The sequence below is a fragment of the Lutjanus erythropterus genome, chromosome 10 (assembly GCF_056507025.1).
Source record: "Lutjanus erythropterus isolate fLutEry1 chromosome 10, fLutEry1.hap2, whole genome shotgun sequence".
Classification (NCBI taxonomy): Eukaryota; Metazoa; Chordata; class Actinopteri; order Lutjaniformes; family Lutjanidae; genus Lutjanus; species Lutjanus erythropterus.
The window spans coordinates 20,609,658-20,630,246 of record NC_139326.1 but is presented as its reverse complement, the minus strand read 5'-3'; the positions used below and the strand labels follow the sequence as shown (position 1 = coordinate 20,630,246).

The 20,589-nt window shown below is 38.7% G+C and overlaps 1 protein-coding gene across 1 annotated transcript; it reads right to left on the bottom strand.

Annotated features, from left to right (window-relative positions):
* Nucleotides 1-6,169: 6,169 nt before the first annotated feature.
* Nucleotides 6,170-20,252, bottom strand: LOC146320380 (E3 ubiquitin-protein ligase KCMF1-like). The gene is made up of 7 exons (XM_084728619.1): nt 20,094-20,252; nt 16,912-17,079; nt 14,243-14,382; nt 12,059-12,160; nt 10,035-10,215; nt 8,496-8,814; nt 6,170-7,737 (listed from the first exon to the last, which is right to left on the bottom strand). Exons 1-7 carry the CDS (start codon nt 20,107-20,109, stop codon nt 7,407-7,409), a joined length of 1,257 nt encoding a protein of 418 aa, XP_084584745.1. The 5' UTR covers nt 20,110-20,252; the 3' UTR covers nt 6,170-7,406.
* Nucleotides 20,253-20,589: the final 337 nt, after the last annotated feature.

Here is a 20,589-nt window from a genome sequence, read left to right as displayed (position 1 = left end):
CTACTGCTTTGAATCATGAGCTGTGAGAGCAGGACAGCATCTTGCTAAAACCTGGACGACTGCTCACTGAAGGCGACATCTTGAAGCAAAATCTCTGTAGGTTAGCTGAGAGACTTAAATCCTAAACTTGGTAACTGATAACTGGACTGTGAGGACATTTGTTTCCTTGTTTTGGCAGGTAACCACTCTTGAAGCTCATACCCTTTTACTCTTTCACAGGCTGTGTGTTACACAGGGGCCCGCACAGAGCCGGTGTGTTCAAATTCTCTTTGTTCTCTTGTCGAGTAAAGGAACCAGGAGGAAGTAGAGTTTAAAAGAAATCTCACGATGCACAAGAGTGCTGGCCTCGTTTCCTAAAACACCAAAGATCTACAGCTTGTAGAAGATCACATTACTCCACATCGTCTTTAAAGTGAGCCAATGTAACAGCAGCCACTGTGGCTATAATGACAACTCTGAGAGATTGATAAATGTGCTAAAACATACTGTAACAGACGCACAAAAAGAGAAGATATCTCTATATATATCTATGTGAAGTTTACCATTGGCCACCATGAGGTACAGGTCATACCAGACTGATAGCAGCAAAAACACTGAGTTTGTCTGACTATTTTTTGCTAATATTTTCATCTGAAAACAGATTTTATTACTTCTTATTTAGTCTTGCTTCAAATGGTGCAGCATTTCTAAATAAAAGAAATTTCCACGCAAATTACCAGGAACTTGTTGACCTAGGAACTAAAAGGTTCCTACAGCCCGTTGTTGTCCGCATGTCCACTGCAGTCTAAAGACCCATGAAGAGTGAGCACATTAGTCAGCTGATGTGTCAATCAGAAATGTTCAGCACTACAAGCCCCACAAAAAATAACTTTTTACTGACAACAAGAAGCTAGCTGAACTCGTAGGTTAGCCTTTGTGCCACTGGCTTTCAGTTCTTGATGTGTTGGCCATAGAGGCTTTTTCATGTCTTCATAAAAGCTAAAAAAAAAAAAAAAAAGCTGGCACTTGTTTTGTTTATGTTCTAAAACAAATAGGCATGTACTACTATAGTAGAAAGTAACAGCAACTTATCATTTATCCAAGATAAAACTATGATTATTCTGAGTCTTATCCACAAGAGCACAGTTAAAACCTCATGGTAGCTGCTGTTGTTAAAAACTAACAAGATAACATTTAGTTATTCTTGTTTAAAATAATTTTTAATTGCTACCATCTAGAAAAGTAGTAGAAACCCTTTTCACTTAAAGACACTCTGGCAAACTGTATTGTCCGGCTGCAGCTAGTGGACGTTGCTCTCGTCTTTAGTTTAGTAAACAGTGAATTTCCTCATGTTTGATTGTGAGGTTTATTTGAAAATGGTCCGAGGTCGGCCGGCACACTTCAGATATCTGGTGTGTGCTGCACCGCCGTGCTCTGCAGGCCCCTCTGTGTAACTCGCACTGTCATTTTTCGTTTTTTTCCATGCATTCTCAGTCCTGATAGGCCAAAAGGGATGCACTGCTCAAGATGGGGAGGGAAAGTGAAGTTTGTCCTCTGGTGGCAGCGTTGCACGTATCTGATAGTAGCTAATAGTTGCTCAAACTTAGGTCAGATTTTACTTATTATCTAACTACATGGAAAATGTTTTAGTACGATTTTTTAGATATTAAAGCCCCTGAAAACTGTGTCAAATCTTTCATATATATGTATATTGAATATTAATTACTAAGAACAGTTAAAAATAAACCATGTGCTATTTGATAACCCTTTAAAACTCAGCTAATCTGCTTTATCAGAGCTGCGTGGGTGTGGTTTGATCAGATGTAAGAAAACAACTCTCTGTCATGACTGTTCATTCAGATGTTGTTAAACTCGAACTGGTTTATGCCTTTTACCAGCAGAAACCCGCCCACTGTAAATTAGTTCAGAGAACACAAGACAGAAAAACAAGTCCAAAAATTCTCCTGTGAAACAACAAAAACTGTTCTGACTTTGGAAGAAATTTGTGTTTATGTAGGACACAGTAGTTTGCATTAAGAAGCTGATTGACAAAATGGGTTTTCAGGGCCTTAAAATTAGACAGTTTAATTATTATATCAATTATAGATTAGGCTGAAATCAACTAAATTTTTAATTAAAGTTTTACTTCATATTGTATTATTAAAAGTCAATAATTCCAGTGACTGTGGAGGCAAAAGTTATTTTTAAAGTGTCAGTTTTGAACGAAGCTACCAGATGGCGGAGTCCGCCACTTCCCCTCCCCATAGAGAGGGACAGCATTTTAGACCAGTCCGTTTCAACTGATCAGTATAAATCAACGAATGGTGTCATTGCCATTGAGGGAGTTAACTGTGCTTATAACGCATAATAACTGTTTTGTAACATTTTTTGTAGAGAAAAACTAGAGAAACAGAACGTGCCATTTCTTTCTCCCTGAATGTGCAATACAATACAAGCTGTTTCTTGTGAAGGTGCAACTACATTGCTGTCACTCTGTGGTCGTGTAGCTCCACCTGCCCTGGTGTAATAGCGCCCTCTCCTGTTTGTATGGAACTAGCACCACCTCACAGAGGTGGAGGGGCATCAGTTCAGACCTTCATCTGGATGTGGCGTGCTGTCTCTAGTTTTCTGGTCTGTTTTGTAATAGAATGTGCTCCTTGGCTGGCCTGCAGGCTTTACAGCTCTGTGTTGTCTTTTTACTGTTTACTGCTATTTAACTGTCCAGTCCTTCAAAAGTCTAAAAAAAAAAAAATCTAAAAAAATTAAATGAATAAAAAATCAAAAGAAACTGTAGCCTGCTTCTACAAAATCTTAAAGCTCTTCTGATTTGCATATATCGTACTGTAATGTTTTATTTAAGATTTTAGTGAAAAATGTCTGCATTTAAACTAAATTATGGGAATTAAAATTACAAAGAATACCTAAATACCACGGAGTTGTGTCTTATTTTTGTAAATATGTGTGTGAGTGGAAGACATGGTGCTTATTGCAAACTGGAAACATTTTTTTCCCCTAAAATTCAGATGTAATAAAGTAGTAAAAGGAAATATTTTACTGCTTTATTACATCATTTAAAACATACACACTGACTGTACAAGTGCAGCTGTAGCACTACGCCTGAGAAATATTTCCCCTTCAGACAGAAAACAGTTTATTCAAATTTAAAGAGGAAAAACAAGTGACTGGAGTGCACTGATAGATTTGTAGCAATTAATTGTGCTTTTGAATTCACTGTTCAATAGATTTGCAGTATTTATCCAATTATCCATATGATATCAAATCTACACCTGTTCAAGTTACTATGTTGTTTGCCTCATGTCTTTGTCCATTTTGACTTTGATGAAGACAGTTGTGTCAAAACATTAGTCTGCGTGCACAAGTAAAGGCTGCAGTGTGCTCCAGTCTCTTTGGTAGTTTTCTGTCCTCGAACTGAGACACATGTATGTGTTTGCACATCCTCACGTTTTATCAGATGTGTGGGTGTAAAAAAATGTATATGCCATACAATTTGAAAACTCCAAGACAGGCTTTTGTTGTTGGGGAACATTTCCATATTTACCTACACAGAAAATAACGAGGCTGTGCTAGATGTTAAAAGTGCCTGAAAACTTTCAAATCTAATCTTTTTTTTTTTACATGAACTGCCCTGTTATTGCCCTGGTTAGAAACACATTGTTGCCCCAAATGTATTTTCTGGCTTGACTGCTGTTAGCTACATGGTGTAGCATCACTTTCTCTTACCCATATTGAGTAATTGCATATTATTTCCTATTATATTCCTTGTGATACTGTAAAATACTCCATGCATCTACAGACTAATTTTTGGCGTAACTGGGCAAAACATAATAACCTGATGTAATTCAAGTGTTCTGAGAAAAAAAATTTACCTCTGCTCCTCCTCTTGGCTCTGTTTTTTAGGAAATTTAGCCTGTGACGGGAGACTTTGGTTAATCACAGGTTGGTAAGATGAGAGTAGATAAGTTAAGTCTTATTTTCAAAACATCCAATATTTCACAAGCTGGGAATGACACCTAGCAATCAGCTATCGTTCTCAAGAATTGTTTAACACACCTTTTACTAAGATTGAAAAATCTAATTAAAATACAAAGCAGAGTGAACTATTTAAATATTTACTCTTACTCCCTTTATAATCTAAATAGTTTAGACATTTATATTAACTTTATTTTTGTAGCTGTATGTCTGCAGTTTAATGTCATGCCCTAAAAGATTTAATGTCATGGTCGTCTCTGCTCATTTCTGCCCACTTTGCATGCATTTGGTTTCCTACAGCAACCACCCTCCTTAAAGACTGAATTAATGTGCCAGATCCTTTCAGGCTGCTGTTATTTAGGGTTTTGAGCTCAGATAATAATTCAGTGACTTGGCACAGATTGCACTTGAAGTTCCCAGCACTGTGGCCGTCTGTGCTGGCTTTAATTTAAGACGTCTCTACAGTAACACTGAAAAATGCCGGTCTGATGCTGGCCCACAGCGAGTGACACCATTTACGTTCAATGGGATAATGGTTTCCAGTTCATGTTGGTTAAACCAGTAACCAACAAGAAATGGAAACCATAACCTCCCTGCAGTCAGGCACAGTGACACTGTTCATGGTTTGTGAAAAGTATTTGTTCATCTTGATTTCTACATTTGTAGTTCTTGTGTTCATGTTAATCGACAACAGAAAAGCCCTTCAGCGGTGATGAAGTGCCGCTCCTGCACATCATTAAAAGTCTCCAGCTAATTGGTTGTTTTTTTTTTACTTAAAACATTAAGTATAACTTTGTTGTATGTGGCAGAAGTAATTGATACCTGTTGCCAAATCTATCCAGAGCTGCAACAATTAGTTGATTGAAAAATAATTAATTGACAGCTATCTCAATAATCAATTAATCATTTCAAACATTTGCTGGTTCCAACTTCTTAAATGTCAAGATTTGCTGCTTTACTTAGTCATTAATGTCAGTAAATAAAGAGTCTTTAGGTTTTGGACTGTTGGTTGTACAAAATAAAAGACATTTTATCAACTGAACAACTAATTGGGAAAACAATTGACAGATTAATCAAGAATGACAATCATTTTTAGTTCACAGCCCTACTTGACATAATCCAAAGAAGCAGCTGGGTGCAAAATCTGGCCTTTATGTTATTAAATGTTGTCTTTGTGCTTCTTAAAAACACCCAGCAGGGTCAACTATGCCAGTGTGTCATGACAAGAGACCAGTGATGGGAAAATCACAATAGGAAAATAAGACGACTCTGACGTTTGAAGCTCTAAAAAAAAAAAACAAGTAAGTGAAAGTTTGATCTTGTATTATTTTGTTAGTGTTCCCAGATATCAAGAGACATTTTGTTATTCCAGTCATGTCGGGGTTTTTTTCTTTGATGTCTGAGATTCTTCAGCCCAACATGGTCTGTTTCCATCACACAACACCACAAATATAGAAGACAGAATTCACTGTTTGGACACCAAAGACATGTCTATTTCTGCACTGTTTAGGGATTTTATTACGTCTATTGCACAGATGACTAAATGTTCACAGTGAGACGCTGCAAATATGACGCTTGATATTTTTAGAGTCATCATTCACCTCTAAGGAAAGAGTCTTATACTGTGCTTTTCACATTTACGACTCTGGAACTCCAGGTGGCGCTGTAATGTTAAACAGCACCTTAGCTACAATCAGTGCTAACATTGCTAGCAGTAGATTGGGCGTCATGCCATTGTTCCATTGTATTTTCAGCTGTTTGATAAACAGCTTTTTGGTCCATTGGGACATTTTTCAGTATATTGGTGTTTTGGAATAATGAGTTGTCAGACCAATGGGCAGTTCTCGTAGTTCGCTTCAGAGTTTGTTTACTGGGACAAACCTGGTAAAGCCAAGTGAATATATTTTTGTCCATGTTTTATAGGAGTGAATCAGTGTTGTACTCCTGAAGTTTAAATGAGATATTTCTTGTTTTCCTGTATCATCCTTAATTTTAGTCCACATAATCTTCTGTACTTTTGTCTGGCATGTTAATCTGATGTTGCTGCTGCTATGAAGGAGCACATGGAGACTAATTGAGATTGAACTTGACCTGTAAGATAGGTGTTTATTTTTACCATAATGCTGTACATGCTCACCATGAAGTTAGCAACTGAGAAGAAAAAAAAAACAAAAGTAAAAACACAAACCAGGGAGCAGGATTGGGTTAGTTCATTTCCATCCAAAACATTTTTATTGTCCTCCAAACTGAAAGGTTTACCCTGTGATTTGGCTTGTTCGCCGAGCCAAAAACATACATTGCATTTCTTCAGGTAGCAGTGGAGGCATACAAAGATCTTTTTGACTGAGAGAAATTAATGGATAAGAGCAATACAGGATTCTCTCCTTCAAGTCACATAAGTAATCTTTGCATTCATGAGTAATGGAGAGAAGATTAATTTCAGATCACGGGAAGCTTGAGAAAGTAGCATCTGGTCTTCTGTAAAAGAGAGGGAAAAAAAACAAAAACAAAAACAAACAACCGTATGTGTTGTGTTTCTTCCATGTTAGAAAAGGCCTGAAAATGGTTGCACTTAAGAGACTGTTTCATCTCTGTTTGCCTCCGAGTTGTGTATCGCCTTTATGTAGAGCATCTGTAGTGTACACAAATGGACACTGGATATGCAATTCAAAACCAAAGTGCCCACAGTCGATATAAAGCAAGGTCACATGACCCAAAACAGGTGATGTCACACAAGGGGAGGGGTTTGAGACTGGACATGAATGTAACCAAACGCAGCCATCAGTCTGTTTGTGTGTGAGTGTGTGTGGTGCAGGGATGCCAGTGAGGTGGCACTCAGCAGCACCGTTAATTTACAGTTACTCAGGTGTCTGAACAAAAGAGAAAGACCTCCCCGTCTGGTGACTGTGCAGTTAAAAATGGGCACATGGTGATTTTTAAGCTCATGCTTAAGTTGTGGTAAACCATCCAAGCACTTCTTTAATTAATAACTATAAATACACAGCAGCGTCTTTATCGGAGAGGTTTCTGTCTGTCTCCTCTCCCAGGGTGAGTGTGTGACGTGTTTGTCTCTTAAAAAGGCTAACTACGCTTTGCTCATCTGCTAGAGGAAACACGGGTTATGTGGAATTGATTATCAACTTTCATATAGATTTTTCTATAATATATTTATATAGTTATTTTTCTTTCTCTCACGCACCCACCACGCTTGCTTGCTTTCACATTCTCTCGTCTCACTACTTTTATTCAATGTACACAACGTAATAAACATGGGGGTCGAGTGGGGAGCGACAGAGCTGAAATGACAAATCACTGAGAAAAAAATAAAACAAAGCCAAAAAGAACTGCAGTCTTTTTTGTCATCCATTGGCAGTTGGACCGATTCCGCAGTCGGCCAGTTACAATGGTGGTTTTGAGGGGAGGGAGTGGCCATGTCATCAAAGGGGCGGAGCGGGAGGCTCTTTCTTCGTAGGTGCTGTTTTAGTCGTCGTTTTCGTCGTCTTGGTAGTAGCTGGGGTCGTCTCCTTGAGGTTGAGGTTCTCCAGTGCCACGTCCAAGGTCATGACCTCAACACAGCCCATGGCCTCGAAGTCAGCGAAATTCCGCAATGAGCCGTGACAGTCGTCCTCGTCCTCGGAAGAGGAGGCCGAGGCGTCCTCATCGGGCAGCAGCGTGGACAGCAGCAGCTCCGTCACAAACAGGCTCCTGTCAGCCCACTGGGCCTCACAAGCCTGCCGCTCTGCCTCAGACAGCCGCGGTTCGCTCAGCCTGCAGGGGCGAGATTGCGCAGTAATGAGACAAAGGTGAGAGGTTCAATAACTTATATCCTGAAAATGAAAGGTGAAACCTTTGAAAAAATGTGGGTCTCTTTCAACTTCTTGCAACATCAGTGTGTGCGATATGCTACAAAGTGATGACAACGGGAAACCATGAGAGTTCTGCTTTACAGTTTTAGGGGACTGTACATGATCACTGACCTTTTTCCCCCTTTGCTCTCTGCCAGAAATGGCAAAGGTATCTAACTTTTGATGAATACAAACAATAACTAAATTTAAAAATGAAAAAATAGCATAGAGCCATTTTGCTGGTGATCATCTGTAGGATACCTCTTACCCTGATGTGATTGTCTGCACTGATGTTGTTTCTGCCCAATTTTTATTTTATTTTTATTATCATTTTGTATTATTTAATTTTGTTTTACTCATCCATTCATTATTTATCTTCCCTTTAATAAAATAGTTTTACATATCCTTTGTGACTATTTGATATGAAATTTTTGTGACGTATGTCTTGTCTTTGTTATGTTGTTATCCTGTCCTATAATGGAGTTAAAAAACAAAATAAACCATTTTTTCAATGTGAGAGAATCATCAGTGAACGGTCAGTGTTAATGTCACTGATGAATAACTTGATGAAAATTAACACTGCTAACAGTTCATAATGAGAAGAAGATAGATGGATTACAAATCAGGTGACAGTAGAGAATTCAAGAAGAGCTTAAAGATGATGCAAAAAATAAGTCCTACCTGCTGAGTAGAAACTGGGAGCTATGTGCATTATGCTGTGTGTTGGACTCAGTTGGACCCGGGTTAGGGCTGGGGTTGGTATTGTGGTTGGTGCTGGGGTTGGGGTTTGCGGCGGCTGAATTGGTATTGAGGATTGCATTGGCTCGGCCACTGCCCCGGGTGGCGTTTCTGGCCGTCTCCAACTGCTGACGTGCTGCCTGGGCCTGCTGACGCTCCAACTGGAGTTGCATCTGAAGCTGTTGGAGCTGGGAGGCCGAGGGGCCCGAGCTGAGCTGACCGCCCGCTGAACGCCGCACCCCCGACAACTGGGATAACAGCTCTAGAAGATCAGGATGGAAACAGCAAGAGGTTAATGTTAGAAATGATGAGTACAACAAGGAGCAAAGAATTGGTCAGTTCCTTCCCGTGATAATAACCTGTACCATCTCCACTCCATAAACACTGTGTAGTGTAAAGAATAGTGGTCTCTCAGAAAGCCAGTGTTATGGAACCTCATTTTCCCAAGTAAAAGAAAAAAACATAGCTCCATGGTAAATCATAACTGAGTTAAAAAATTATAATTAGTTTGTTAAAAAAAAATCTAAATTACAAAAGGTAGAAAGTCATAATTATGACTCAGAATTATGACTACCCCCCATTATGAATGAATGAACATCAATTATGAGATAAAGTGCAACAATTATGAGTAGAAAAGTCAAAATTATGAATTAAAAAGTCATGGCATGGGGATATTTTTTTCATTTACTGGCAGAGTAAATGGTGAACGGTCACACCGTTTATCCCTAAAAACTAACATTCATTAGCTAAACGGTCACAGAACTGTGACAGTGTAGAGAAACAATCTAGCAAGACTGCTGTTCAGCCTCTGATCCACAATCAAAAGTGCGGCATTGTTATTCTGAAGACACACAGAAGACCCTCAGCAGTAAGGTTTTCCATCTGAAACGCGACCGGTCGGGTCAGCGGCTGGGCAGGTGTAGCAGGTCATTAGAGAGGAGGCTGCTGGCCTGTTTGTGAGGCCGACTGAACAGGGACCCTCATTATGGCACAGCTGGAGCTGACATGGCAAATGCCAGGCACTGAACCGGATTAAAATTGGGAACAGGATAAACGAGGAATTGCCACAGCTACAATGCTGCCCACAAATTACAGTACTACCCAGTCGTTTTTCTTTAAGTGAACATGGAAACACAGACATGTATATCTCTGCTACTGCAGGTAATTTATCTGTCTATCTGTGAGAAACAATTTATATTAAGACAACTATTAAATGTGTGTATTTATGTGTGCCACATGCCTAGTTTAGTACTGAGCACCAGTATTTTGTGCGTCAGACCTCCTGCAGTTGCAGCTGGATGATACTGAGATTAACCACAAGAAGAAAGGAGTTGTTTTCTGCCTGACTGTTCTAATAACAAGAAGATTTTTCATGGGGGTCTGACCTACATCAGCTTCTCCTTCTGTTTATATCATACATGTCAGCATGGGTTTACCATGTAACCATGACTCCTGCTCTGTATGTGTGTGTATGTGACTCACCTGCTATGGGGTCCATGGCCTCTCTGCTGTAGTTGGAGCTCTGTGAGGAGCTCTGACTGGTGGAGAGCCCCCCTGTGGTGCTGCTGGTGAAGTGCATGTTGGACCTGCGGGCTCGCGGGCCCCCCAGCCCGCGCCCAGGGTGAAACATCCTCCTCACATGCCGCACCCCACTGGACTCATCGTGGAGCTCGCAATTAAGGAAGACATCAGGAGCATAATGTATGGTACAGCTCATGATTTTTATCGTTGACATTATCATTATTGATTATCATTAGCTCCCAGAGCCCAAACTGCTTATCTTCATTATGCTTTTGATGCCCAACCAACAACCCAAAATACAGAGATATACATTTAGCATGCTGTCAAACATTTGAAAAGCTGGAACCAACAAACATCTGTAATTTTTTACAAAAAATTACTTTAATAATTAACTAATCAAAATTGTCAATGATTAATTCTCTGTTGATCAACAAATTCATAAACCTAGTTTTAGCACAGAAAATGTCACTGCTACTCTTCTAAACACTCACAGCACTTCTGAACCAGTTGCAATCTGCTAAAATATTTGCATGCTGCTCTCATGTTGCCTTGCACAAGACACCACACTGGCTATGCCCACAAAAAAAGCTATGGCCCTATTTTGTAGAGGTCAGGATGCACTTGTTCTGTCCGTTTCATTTAACAAAATTTTTGCATCTTTTATTTTCTCCACAGCACTTATTCAAAGTACTCTATAAATACAGACTGCTGTCGTCAGTCCTGTGAGTCTATCCTAGAGTGCAGCTTACTCACACGGACTAGTTCAGCTGATTCCTGACAGGCAAAAGCAGATGCTGCCGTTTAGACGCTTCGTAATCATTATGATAACCTTTATAATTTTATAAATACCTAAATTTAATGCTCACTGCCTTAGATAAGTTCTTGAAAATGCTGATTTGGATATATGTGGACAGAACTCCACTCATTCATGTAGGTTAATTCCTATATTAACTAAATTTTCAACCTTAAAGGAATGAAGGAGATGAGTGTAAATTTCAGGAAAATAATACAACTAATACACTTCAACAGAGCCTCAAGTTCCAATGATCAATTAAGTAACAGATAAGACAAGATCAGAACCCTTTTTGTAGAAAATTGTCTTCTTGAGTTGAAATCTTTCCAACTGATTTGCTTCAAACAGAACCATGTTTGCGCTTCTCTATAATAAAACACAGTTTTTTTTGCCTGCATTGTTTACATTGTTTGCAGTCTTCACTTCTACTGGCACACTACTACTTTTTGTGCCCCCAACTGTTAGTGCCTTCTGCAGTTGGAAGAAATGTGCGTCATCTCACCGCATGTTGCAATTCCAAGCACCAACCTGATACCAGTGCTTTTTCCTACATCTAAAATCTGTACACCTCATTTGGTAAAATGTTTCAGAAACATGTTAATGTAAGGCAAGATAAAGCCAGGGATTATTGTGGCACTAAAAACTGAGTTGGTGACCTGGTTTGACTGAATTAATAAAACTAATACTTAGCAGATTTTATATTGACAAAGAAGCTGTATCAAAGTCAAAGTCAAGCCCCCTTACTTGAGTTTTTTGCAATGGCCTGAGAGACATAATTAATTTATTAAAAGCATAACAACCATGGCGTCATTAACACACATTTTGATATTCGGATTTTTCACTAAATATAGGTTCACCCACCCTGGTGATTTGAAAAACTACCATACAAGGCTTTAATGTGATAAGCAAAATGTCAACAAATGTCAGTTTTAGTGAACAGATGCCTCCCTGGTGCACTAATCTTTAAAATTAAAAAAAACGATCTGGATGACATGAACAGGGTTGCTTCTTTCATGTAGCATGAACATAAATATCTGAACAGTTTCTAGACAGAAGCTTTGAAATCTCTGCTTCTCTTCACACAACTGAAACAACTTCAACACTTCTTTTATTTCATATTAATGACTGCAATATTGCAGTCAGGCTATGGTCATGTCTGTGGATGGGAATCTATTACTTCAAAAAAGGATATCAAGTCTCTGGGTGCTCTGTGTTCAAGTGTGAGATGAGCAGCAAAGTCATCTGTCACATGATTCGGGTCGCCACCTGGCAGTGCTGCACATATGGGGCAGATCTAGAGGACAGGGGGAGAGAGTATACATGTTAATCTCAGCACACTTCACTACACAACATTCACCAGTTGGTGCTCAGTCTTCCTGAACAAACACTCAGATTGGTAAATATCTACTGTACAAATGCTGCATTGGAACATGAGATGTAATCTCAGGAAAGCTCTTGCCCTGCATTGAACGTGTCAAAACTCAGAATTCATTTTAAATATTTGACAGTTGATGATTAAATCTGCTGGTGGAAGCTCTACCATCGACAATTTGATAGTCAGCTGCCAAACAGAATGAGCTGCACTGTTGAACCATAAACACTGAAAAGCATCATGGGATTTTATTTGGTTCCTGTATTGAAAAGGATTTCAATTGAAATTAACCACGCTGACTTCCAGTGGTGATGTACTCAACCAGGTAGGTGATGGATCTGCAAAATCTCCTTTTTTTTCAACAGACAATGACTCACTGTCATACACTAAAGGCTCACATAACGTGACAAACTGAAACAATATTTATGATTAGAAATTAAAGCATTATGAAAATTTCATGTCACCATTATAGTGACGAAAATTATCATGGTTATCATTATCACTGTATTGAACTGAAAATGTTCAAAAAGTAGATACACATACTGTAATAATTTTTTCCATTTTTATTTTGAAGACCTCTCAATGATTTGGAATGACGTCGTTAGTGTTGTCAATGTTTTCATTGCCCCAAAACAAACCCACATTGCAGTTCCTGTGTCTGGGGAAATGTTGCTGACTTCAGTTGATGCTCGACAGTATTTTCTGTGAGTTTTTCAAAGCATTAAAATCAAGCACAGTTATCATGATAATTAAAATTTTAAAACGCTAATACTAATCATCTGGCATTTCATCACATTTTATCGTCAAACTGATTATTGTTTCATCTCGATTTCTGATCATGAACTTCATTATACTTTTCTCAACATTTGCTGCCTGTCTGCTGCAGTGGAAGACGAGTCACTAACTGAATTATTCACTCTTGGACATTAATTGGATACCCTGACAGTCATTTACTTATAACTGTTGTCGAAATATTGATAAATATTGATACTGAATATCTGAAATGCTTTCAATACTAATTTTTTGCAGCAAGTTGTAGGGCTTGGGTGATCACCCATTTATAATGGGCTGAACAAATGGCCAGTTGTTTTTTTGGCTGATTTTTGGGGTGATATATAAGAAAAAAGATGCAGTTATGCAGTTATCGTCACAGCCATACATAGTTTCAGATCGGCAATTGTGATTTATGAGACTGACTCAGTTGAGGTCACAGTGGTGGGCATAAAACATTTCAATGGTAGTAATTCATTCTACAATATTTCAGCAAAGAGCTCACAGGAGCATTCCTACAACATAGTCTTGGATTTTCAAAGTAACTTAATTAAGTTTTAATAGTGGTGTAAGTGACACAGTGGTAAACTGGTATACCTGAATTGACTAAAACTACTTCAAAACTAACAAAAATTTCAGAGTATGGACAATATTTCACCAATCTGTACAACATCGTTTACATGTGCCACTCCAACACACTTCATTATAATGGGCTCAAGAAAAATATACAAGTTGATTTACATATGGTTCTTAATTAATGAAAATCAGGTGTTGTCTGAGAGGAAGAATGCCACTCAAAAAAAAAACCAAAACACTAAATAATTGTCATGAAATGGAAAATGTCAGCAGTAATGAGAAGTGTACAGTGCAATGGCCAAGACTTTCTTAGTAGCTCAAACCAGCGTTTTCTTGCTGTCAGAAGAAAAACTGTGAGCATCTATAAATAGAGCTGCACAGTCTACCTGACATCACTTTCAGTTGACTAGGCTTCAACTGTGGCGTTGTGAAACAGGACAATAAATAACGTGCATATACTACAGCAAGCTTTCAAAACCTACAGCTTATTCTCATGTAAGGGGGACACTGATTCAATTTTCTCAATTGAGAATAAATTCTGAGGCATGCAGGGAAACATCAACACAAATGTCAATATTTCCAGGTTTCTAAGATCTGTGCAAATGTTTGGTCAAGGTTTCACGGGTGGCTGTGTGTGAAGCATCAGCACCAACTTACCACTTCTGTGGAGGTCTCTGTGTGCTCTGCAGCCACGTGCTCCTGCAGGGAGATCTCTGTGTAGCCCATCCTGCCACAGTAGGGACATGTGAAGGCCTGGGGCTGCTCCACTGAGAACGCCTCTCCACCGTAGTACAGGTCTGGAGGGGGACCAAGATGGACAGGGCATTCAATGTCAGCGTTTTTACTTCAAGCACCTGCATTCCAGGTGCTGGGATTGCACTGTTTCTCCAACATGGAACCAAAGTTTTATCTCACCTGCCACAGAATCATGGATAAATTATAAAAACTTGTGTATTAAATCTTGATGACAAGATAGGTGGCCACTGGTGAAAGATTTGTTTAGTTGAGTTTGACAATGACAAAAAGTTAAAGCTTCATAGGGAATATTTACTTGTGATGCAACATTAAGACATGTTAAAGGCCACCTGGACAAGATTAATTACTAACTAAGGCTCAATTCAAAGACACATTCTTCTTAACAACATTTAAATTCCATATTACATGAAAAGATTCATAAGTTTTCTTGCATAAAACCTGCAAGTAGGCTGTCTACAACCAGCGCTAACCTGTGGGTGACATTACAACAGTCCATTTAATGACAGTGAAGCATTTGGCTTTCCTGACTTTACTTAAACCTGCATTAAGTAATATTTTGCCTCCTGGGTGATACTGAAACAAAATGTTAACACAACCCTGATGTATTATAAGCAGAAAAAAACAAACAACGTTTTAACAGAGAAAATTTTGTTATGGCGATTATGTTAGCAAAGAGTTAGGTATTTACACATCCAGCATGCACAAAGCACTATTAGTGCTGCTTTGGAGAAACATTTGTGTCAAACTGATGAATGTAAGTCCAATTTTCATTTTCCTACTAGCTTCATTTTGGTCTTCACAACATGTGGATGAAATATCTCGTTCTTCAGTTGATATGCTTTGTTGATAGGTCAGAATGTTCACCAGCTAGTTGTTACCTTTGTCTAGCTGCCATTTGGTGTTAGGCAGGCAAGATAGTGAAGGTTTATAGCTGGAAACAAGGTTGATGACAGCAGTCAGACTGAACCAAAAGTAATTTGCAAGCTGTACAACTGAAACAGCTGAAAGTGACACAAATGCTCAATAGAGGTGACTGGATCTGCAGAATCTAGTAATGATTCTCTCTGGTTTCATCAATACAAGTGAATCCTTTCATGACACATAGTCATTGTTAATATGAAAACATCGATAACACATTTAAAGAAAGCACTTTCTAAAGCACTTTTCCTAGCCTGCCTCATTATCTGCATATAAAATCATCTATAAGATGCCTGTCTACAGTTTACCTGCAGCCAATATTACAACAGTCCATTTACAAAGAATCAAGCACATGATTCTCATAACAGATTTTCTTACTTGAAAAAGCAAACTGAGGTATGTTAAAATAAGATCCACATAAAATCCACATTGAAAATACAAACACAAAAAACGCAACAAAAAAGAGGACTTCATTGTGTGCTTGCACCTGCTGCTGTGTTTACAGCAACAGTTTGTATCTTCTTTTCAACATACTGTAAAACAACATTTCCAATGTGTGAAAGGCTGATTACCAACATATTTCTCAGCACCAATGCATGAATTAGTCACAAAAGTGGTCAACCAAGCCCAAGAGAAATGGTCCTTTGAATCAAAACCATCATTTAAATAGAAGAGATGAGATCATACCACGCCCTAACTTTAATGTCAAGTTTACCAATAATAAGTATAGCTTAATTCCCATTGAGTGTTTTCGAGTTAGGACTGGACTATCTCAATCCCCATCGCTGCCACTACAAAATGTTTTATTTATGATGAGATAAATCAAACCTAGAAGCCCAGTAACACACTCACAAAATCTCCTCAGGCTGTCTGGGTCAAATCAGTCACTGTTAAGCCATTTGGGAGTAGCCTTCTTATCTGAAAACAAAAGCCAGTGCCAGCAAAAGATGGTGTACAATTTTACTTGTGCAGCGAGGCTTTTTGTCACTGAAGAAAGGTTTCAAAAAGTGCCCATATTAGAGGTTTAGTCTAATAATGACATGCCAAGAAATGGCAATTCTTGATTAACTGTAACTGGTGTCCATGCAGTGCTTGTTTATATTTTAAAAGAAAAAGAAATCCTTGTGCCATGTTTGACAACCTAAAATAAGAATTCCAGATCATTTGTTAATAAAGTTACTCATTCTCTTTGTTTTTGGTATTTTCTGCCCTGACAGTCTTTCATCTGGTCTGTCACCTATCACACCAAATGCACTTGTACACACACTCCCTCATCAAATGCACATTAAGTCATGTTCTTCTTTTCTCAGTTTAAGATAATGTTTGACTCAGACGAGCATTCAGGTGACTACCCACTATGCGAATCAGTTTATAGATACTGTGTTTCTGGTTTGGGGTTAATCTTAGAACTGAACTGTAGAAAGGCAGTTCACACATTGCATTCAGCACCTGTATTTTCTTACCTGGTTGTCAGTTAATTATCAACAACACTGATATAAAGCGTTAACAAACATTAGTAATCACAACAACAAATTTCCTAACACGGAATAACAGACAGCTCATAAGGTTCAAATTCACACTTTCTATATTTTCACCACCTGGACAGGCACTCTGCCCATAATGAGCCTGATGTGAATATGAAGTCTACTTACCAAAGTCGACTCGAGTTAATATACACTGCATGGGATGTTCTGTGGTGTGTCTGGTTGTGGTTGCACCACTCTCATAGCATGATGCGCACAAATCGTAGTCGTAGCAAATTAAACATTTGTATCGTCGACCTCTGAAGTTGCCTTTTAAACATGCATCACAGCTGACGCCTGAGGAAGGAAGATAAGACATGACATGAGAATCAAAATACTAAAGTAAATAAATAAACAAAGAAATAAATTAATTAAATGGTTGTGAAAAGTGGCATTTTAATTAGAAGAATTATACAGATCTGGTTGGATATCCTGCTAAAGGGTGAACAAATTGTGCAAATGCCTGGCATTGTTCTACTTTGAGCTTGCTGCTCAACATTTTTGTGTTGATGAAAGTTCTTGAAAGGTATGAACACATGGTGGACAGAACATGAACACCTGCAAAATATAATGCAATCCAATAAGATAGTCTGCAATAAATACAGCATATGTGTAAAGTAATGTTAAGTTTTAATTGACAATTATCACAAAAATGACAAAAAACTGATCAAATTCTTCTAGTGGTGCTGTGGCGAGAGAGCTAGACTTGTCGTGATACCAGAGATGTCACAATAACAGAATTTTAAACTTTAATAAAACACTGGCATTAAGAAAAGAAAGAAAAAATACTTGATGCCTCTTTCAATACCACAAACAAAAAGAATACTTAACACTATGATGCAAGCCAAATTTCAGGCAGGACAATGAAAACTGAACTGAGATCACACAACTACTAAAATCATTTTTTAGCTTACCTTCATTTCTTTCAATACTATAATTAACTGCTATTGTATTGGTTTAAAGCACAAGGTACTGAAAAGTGTCAACACTTTGAGACTTTTGACAACCATAGCTGTGGCAGTGTACTGGATTGCACTGTAATTGCTGTATGTTTTGTACTTTGTTGGTTTGGTTATATATTTGTTTTTGTTGTTGTGGTGAAGGGACACAGGTGAGATGGACTGGAAGTCTGTGTTGTTGTCTTATTTGTGTTGTCTGATTTAGGTGTGGAAGTATAAACGATGAATTTGTCCTACGGTATGAATTTTGACTATATCATTATAACATGCTGACTGGTAGAGCCCACACTTTACTTCACCAAAAAAGTGTAGATGAGACAACAAGCAGAAAAGGATAATCTGCAAATTATGTCAGACAATAGCAGTTACAAGGGGTGTTAATACTTGATATACTGATAAAGGGTTTTGTATTTAATTGTATTTATGTTTTGCACAATAAATGCTTTTTAAATACCTCTTTACTATGTGAAATATGTCCTAGTAATAAGAGTACAGTGATAGCTACCAGTCATACGGTTGCTATACCAGTGTTTTACCCCTTCAAATGCCTTTATATTGAAATTTTAATAAAAATGAATATGCACTAAAATTTGCCTTGCAGCATAGCAAAACTAGACAGTGTTCCGTGCCCCTTTCTCTACCAATGCCATGTGCAGTTTGTTGAAAGAAATCTTTTTTGAAAATATCCTTTTTTTTTGCAGATTTATACTAGTTTCGTATCAAAACAGAATTCTGATATTGTGATGTCTTAAACCTGAAAAAATTGTATTGTTAAAAAGCACATATTTAAGCAGAAATAGAAAATAACATATGCTTTTGTTAGTAACTAATTAATTACACAGTTAGGGGAAACTGTAATGACAAAATAAAGCACCTGTGAAATATGAGTATACGTCTAAGGTCTGTGGGTACCCAAGTCGGTGGCATTATGATAAATCTACACTCACGACACCCCACTCATTCATTAATCCATCACCATCACCATATTTACTCAATCACTGCATTTACGATGTTTAACCTAATGTGTCACATGGGGTAAGCGACGGGACCCCTATGTTCAAGTCCTTGATTGACTAGGACAGTCGTGCAGTCTCGGTCAGTGTATTGTATGACACAGGCTGTTAAAACTCCCTCTTATCTCCATTCATAGCTAGCATGCTGTAACAGCTCAGTGCCAACCTGATCCTGCTGTGCAGCGGCTGACGACTAGCTGTTACAGATATGTTAATGACAGTAACGATAACCACTTTGCTACAGCTTAGACGTAAATAACTTGATGACTACTGACAGTAAAGTTTACAACAACAACAACACAGGCATGGAAAATAAAGGCCGCTCAGGCCCGACTAACCTTCGCTGCTGGCAAACCATTTAACGAATAAACCAGCCACCATTAGCTTATCTGCTAGCTGAAAAGCTAGGCAGCTTCTGGAGACTTCACCTTACTCAACTTTTAACCGGTTAATGAGCTGAAACATCTACTGACAATGTATACTGACGTCTACTTGACACTAACAACGAACTTCAAGCTCAACAAGGTTGACCACAAGGACGAGGTGAATGTTGATTTGCTAAACGTTAGCTTGTGAACTGAAATATACAAGCCAACTTTTACCAGGAAGGAGGCTAAAACTAGCTAACATTAACAAAATGACAAGCTTCGACCCCGCAACGCAATCTGGGACTGGCTGCTCTCTTGTGTTTCCTATTCTCGGCACTCCCCCTTGCTACCCAGCTCGTCAACGGTCGGGTCTAGAAGGAAACCCTAGATTTGTGAAGCTCTCACGAGATTTGTGCGCGTTGTTTCTTCGTTGTGTTTCTAACTATGCTTTATAATGCAACAGCACTGTGGTTAAAATCTACCTAAGTTTGGGGACAGACAACACTAGGTTGGGGCTAGTAAAGATCATGGTTTAGATTAGAGTGATCACTCTCGCGAGATCGTTCGCGGGTCTGGGGTTCTCTTCTAGACACTACCCTCATCAACGTTAACCTACATAACCTATTACCAGTTAGCTTGCAGGCTAGCTAGCACACTTAGCTAACGTTAACTAGCTTCTTCCGTTTACATGTCAGCGTTGTTTGGGTCATCTAACGCTTACTGGTGTACATTTTCTGAAACATAAACGTCAACTGCAAGTTCCGTTGGATTAGGTTCACATTTTATGGCCGCCATAATGCGTCCCCACGAAATTACACTGCAACCTTGCTGCTAACACTAGCCAACGTTAGCTAGGATGGGCTGCAAAACAAGAATTTCTCGGCTAGCTAACGTTAGCTAGCGCTGCTCTGTCAACGTTTTTATCTCAAATCCCGACTTGCTTACAGGTCTGCGTTGAAGTGTGGTCTTACCTTCATGACGGGACATCCTATGAACACTAACACAGCCCCCTGCTCGGGCTCCCTGGCTTGCAATACAGAATAATATCACTGAAGAGAAGAGAAGCCGGGGTTGGCTGGCTGTCCCTGGCCTCTTCCCTCATGAAGGATCCGGTCTGGCTCACTGCCCCCCTCCGCCTCCTGCTGTGTCACTGTCCGCTGCGCTCTTCCTCTAACCACACGGGGGCGCAGTTGACCCATTTTTGATTACTTTCAAGGGGCTCCAGAAAGTAAGTAAGTAAGTAGGTTTTTTCCCACTATTTTGTATTTAATTGATTTTGTTACTTGATATATATTCACTGAAAAACTGAAAAAAAAGAAAACTTTAAATTTCAAGGCAACTGCCTTCAGTGGATTTTTGAGTTTTGAATTAAAGTAAACAAAGTTTTGCTGATCTGTAACCTAATCCTTTTCTTCTTTAGATAAACTTTAATCTTTGACTTTTAGAAATCCCATAAACAGATTTGTC

Bases quoted from the DNA above. Each gene is read 5' to 3' on its own strand.
- LOC146320380 (XM_084728619.1), bottom strand. The intron at 12,161-14,242 runs GTAAGTTGGTGC...CCTGTCCTCTAG, and splicing joins CAGAGACCTCCACAGAAGTG to ATCTGCCCCATATGTGCAGC. The intron at 8,815-10,034 runs GTGAGTCACATA...CTGATCTTCTAG, and splicing joins GGCCATGGACCCCATAGCAG to AGCTGTTATCCCAGTTGTCG.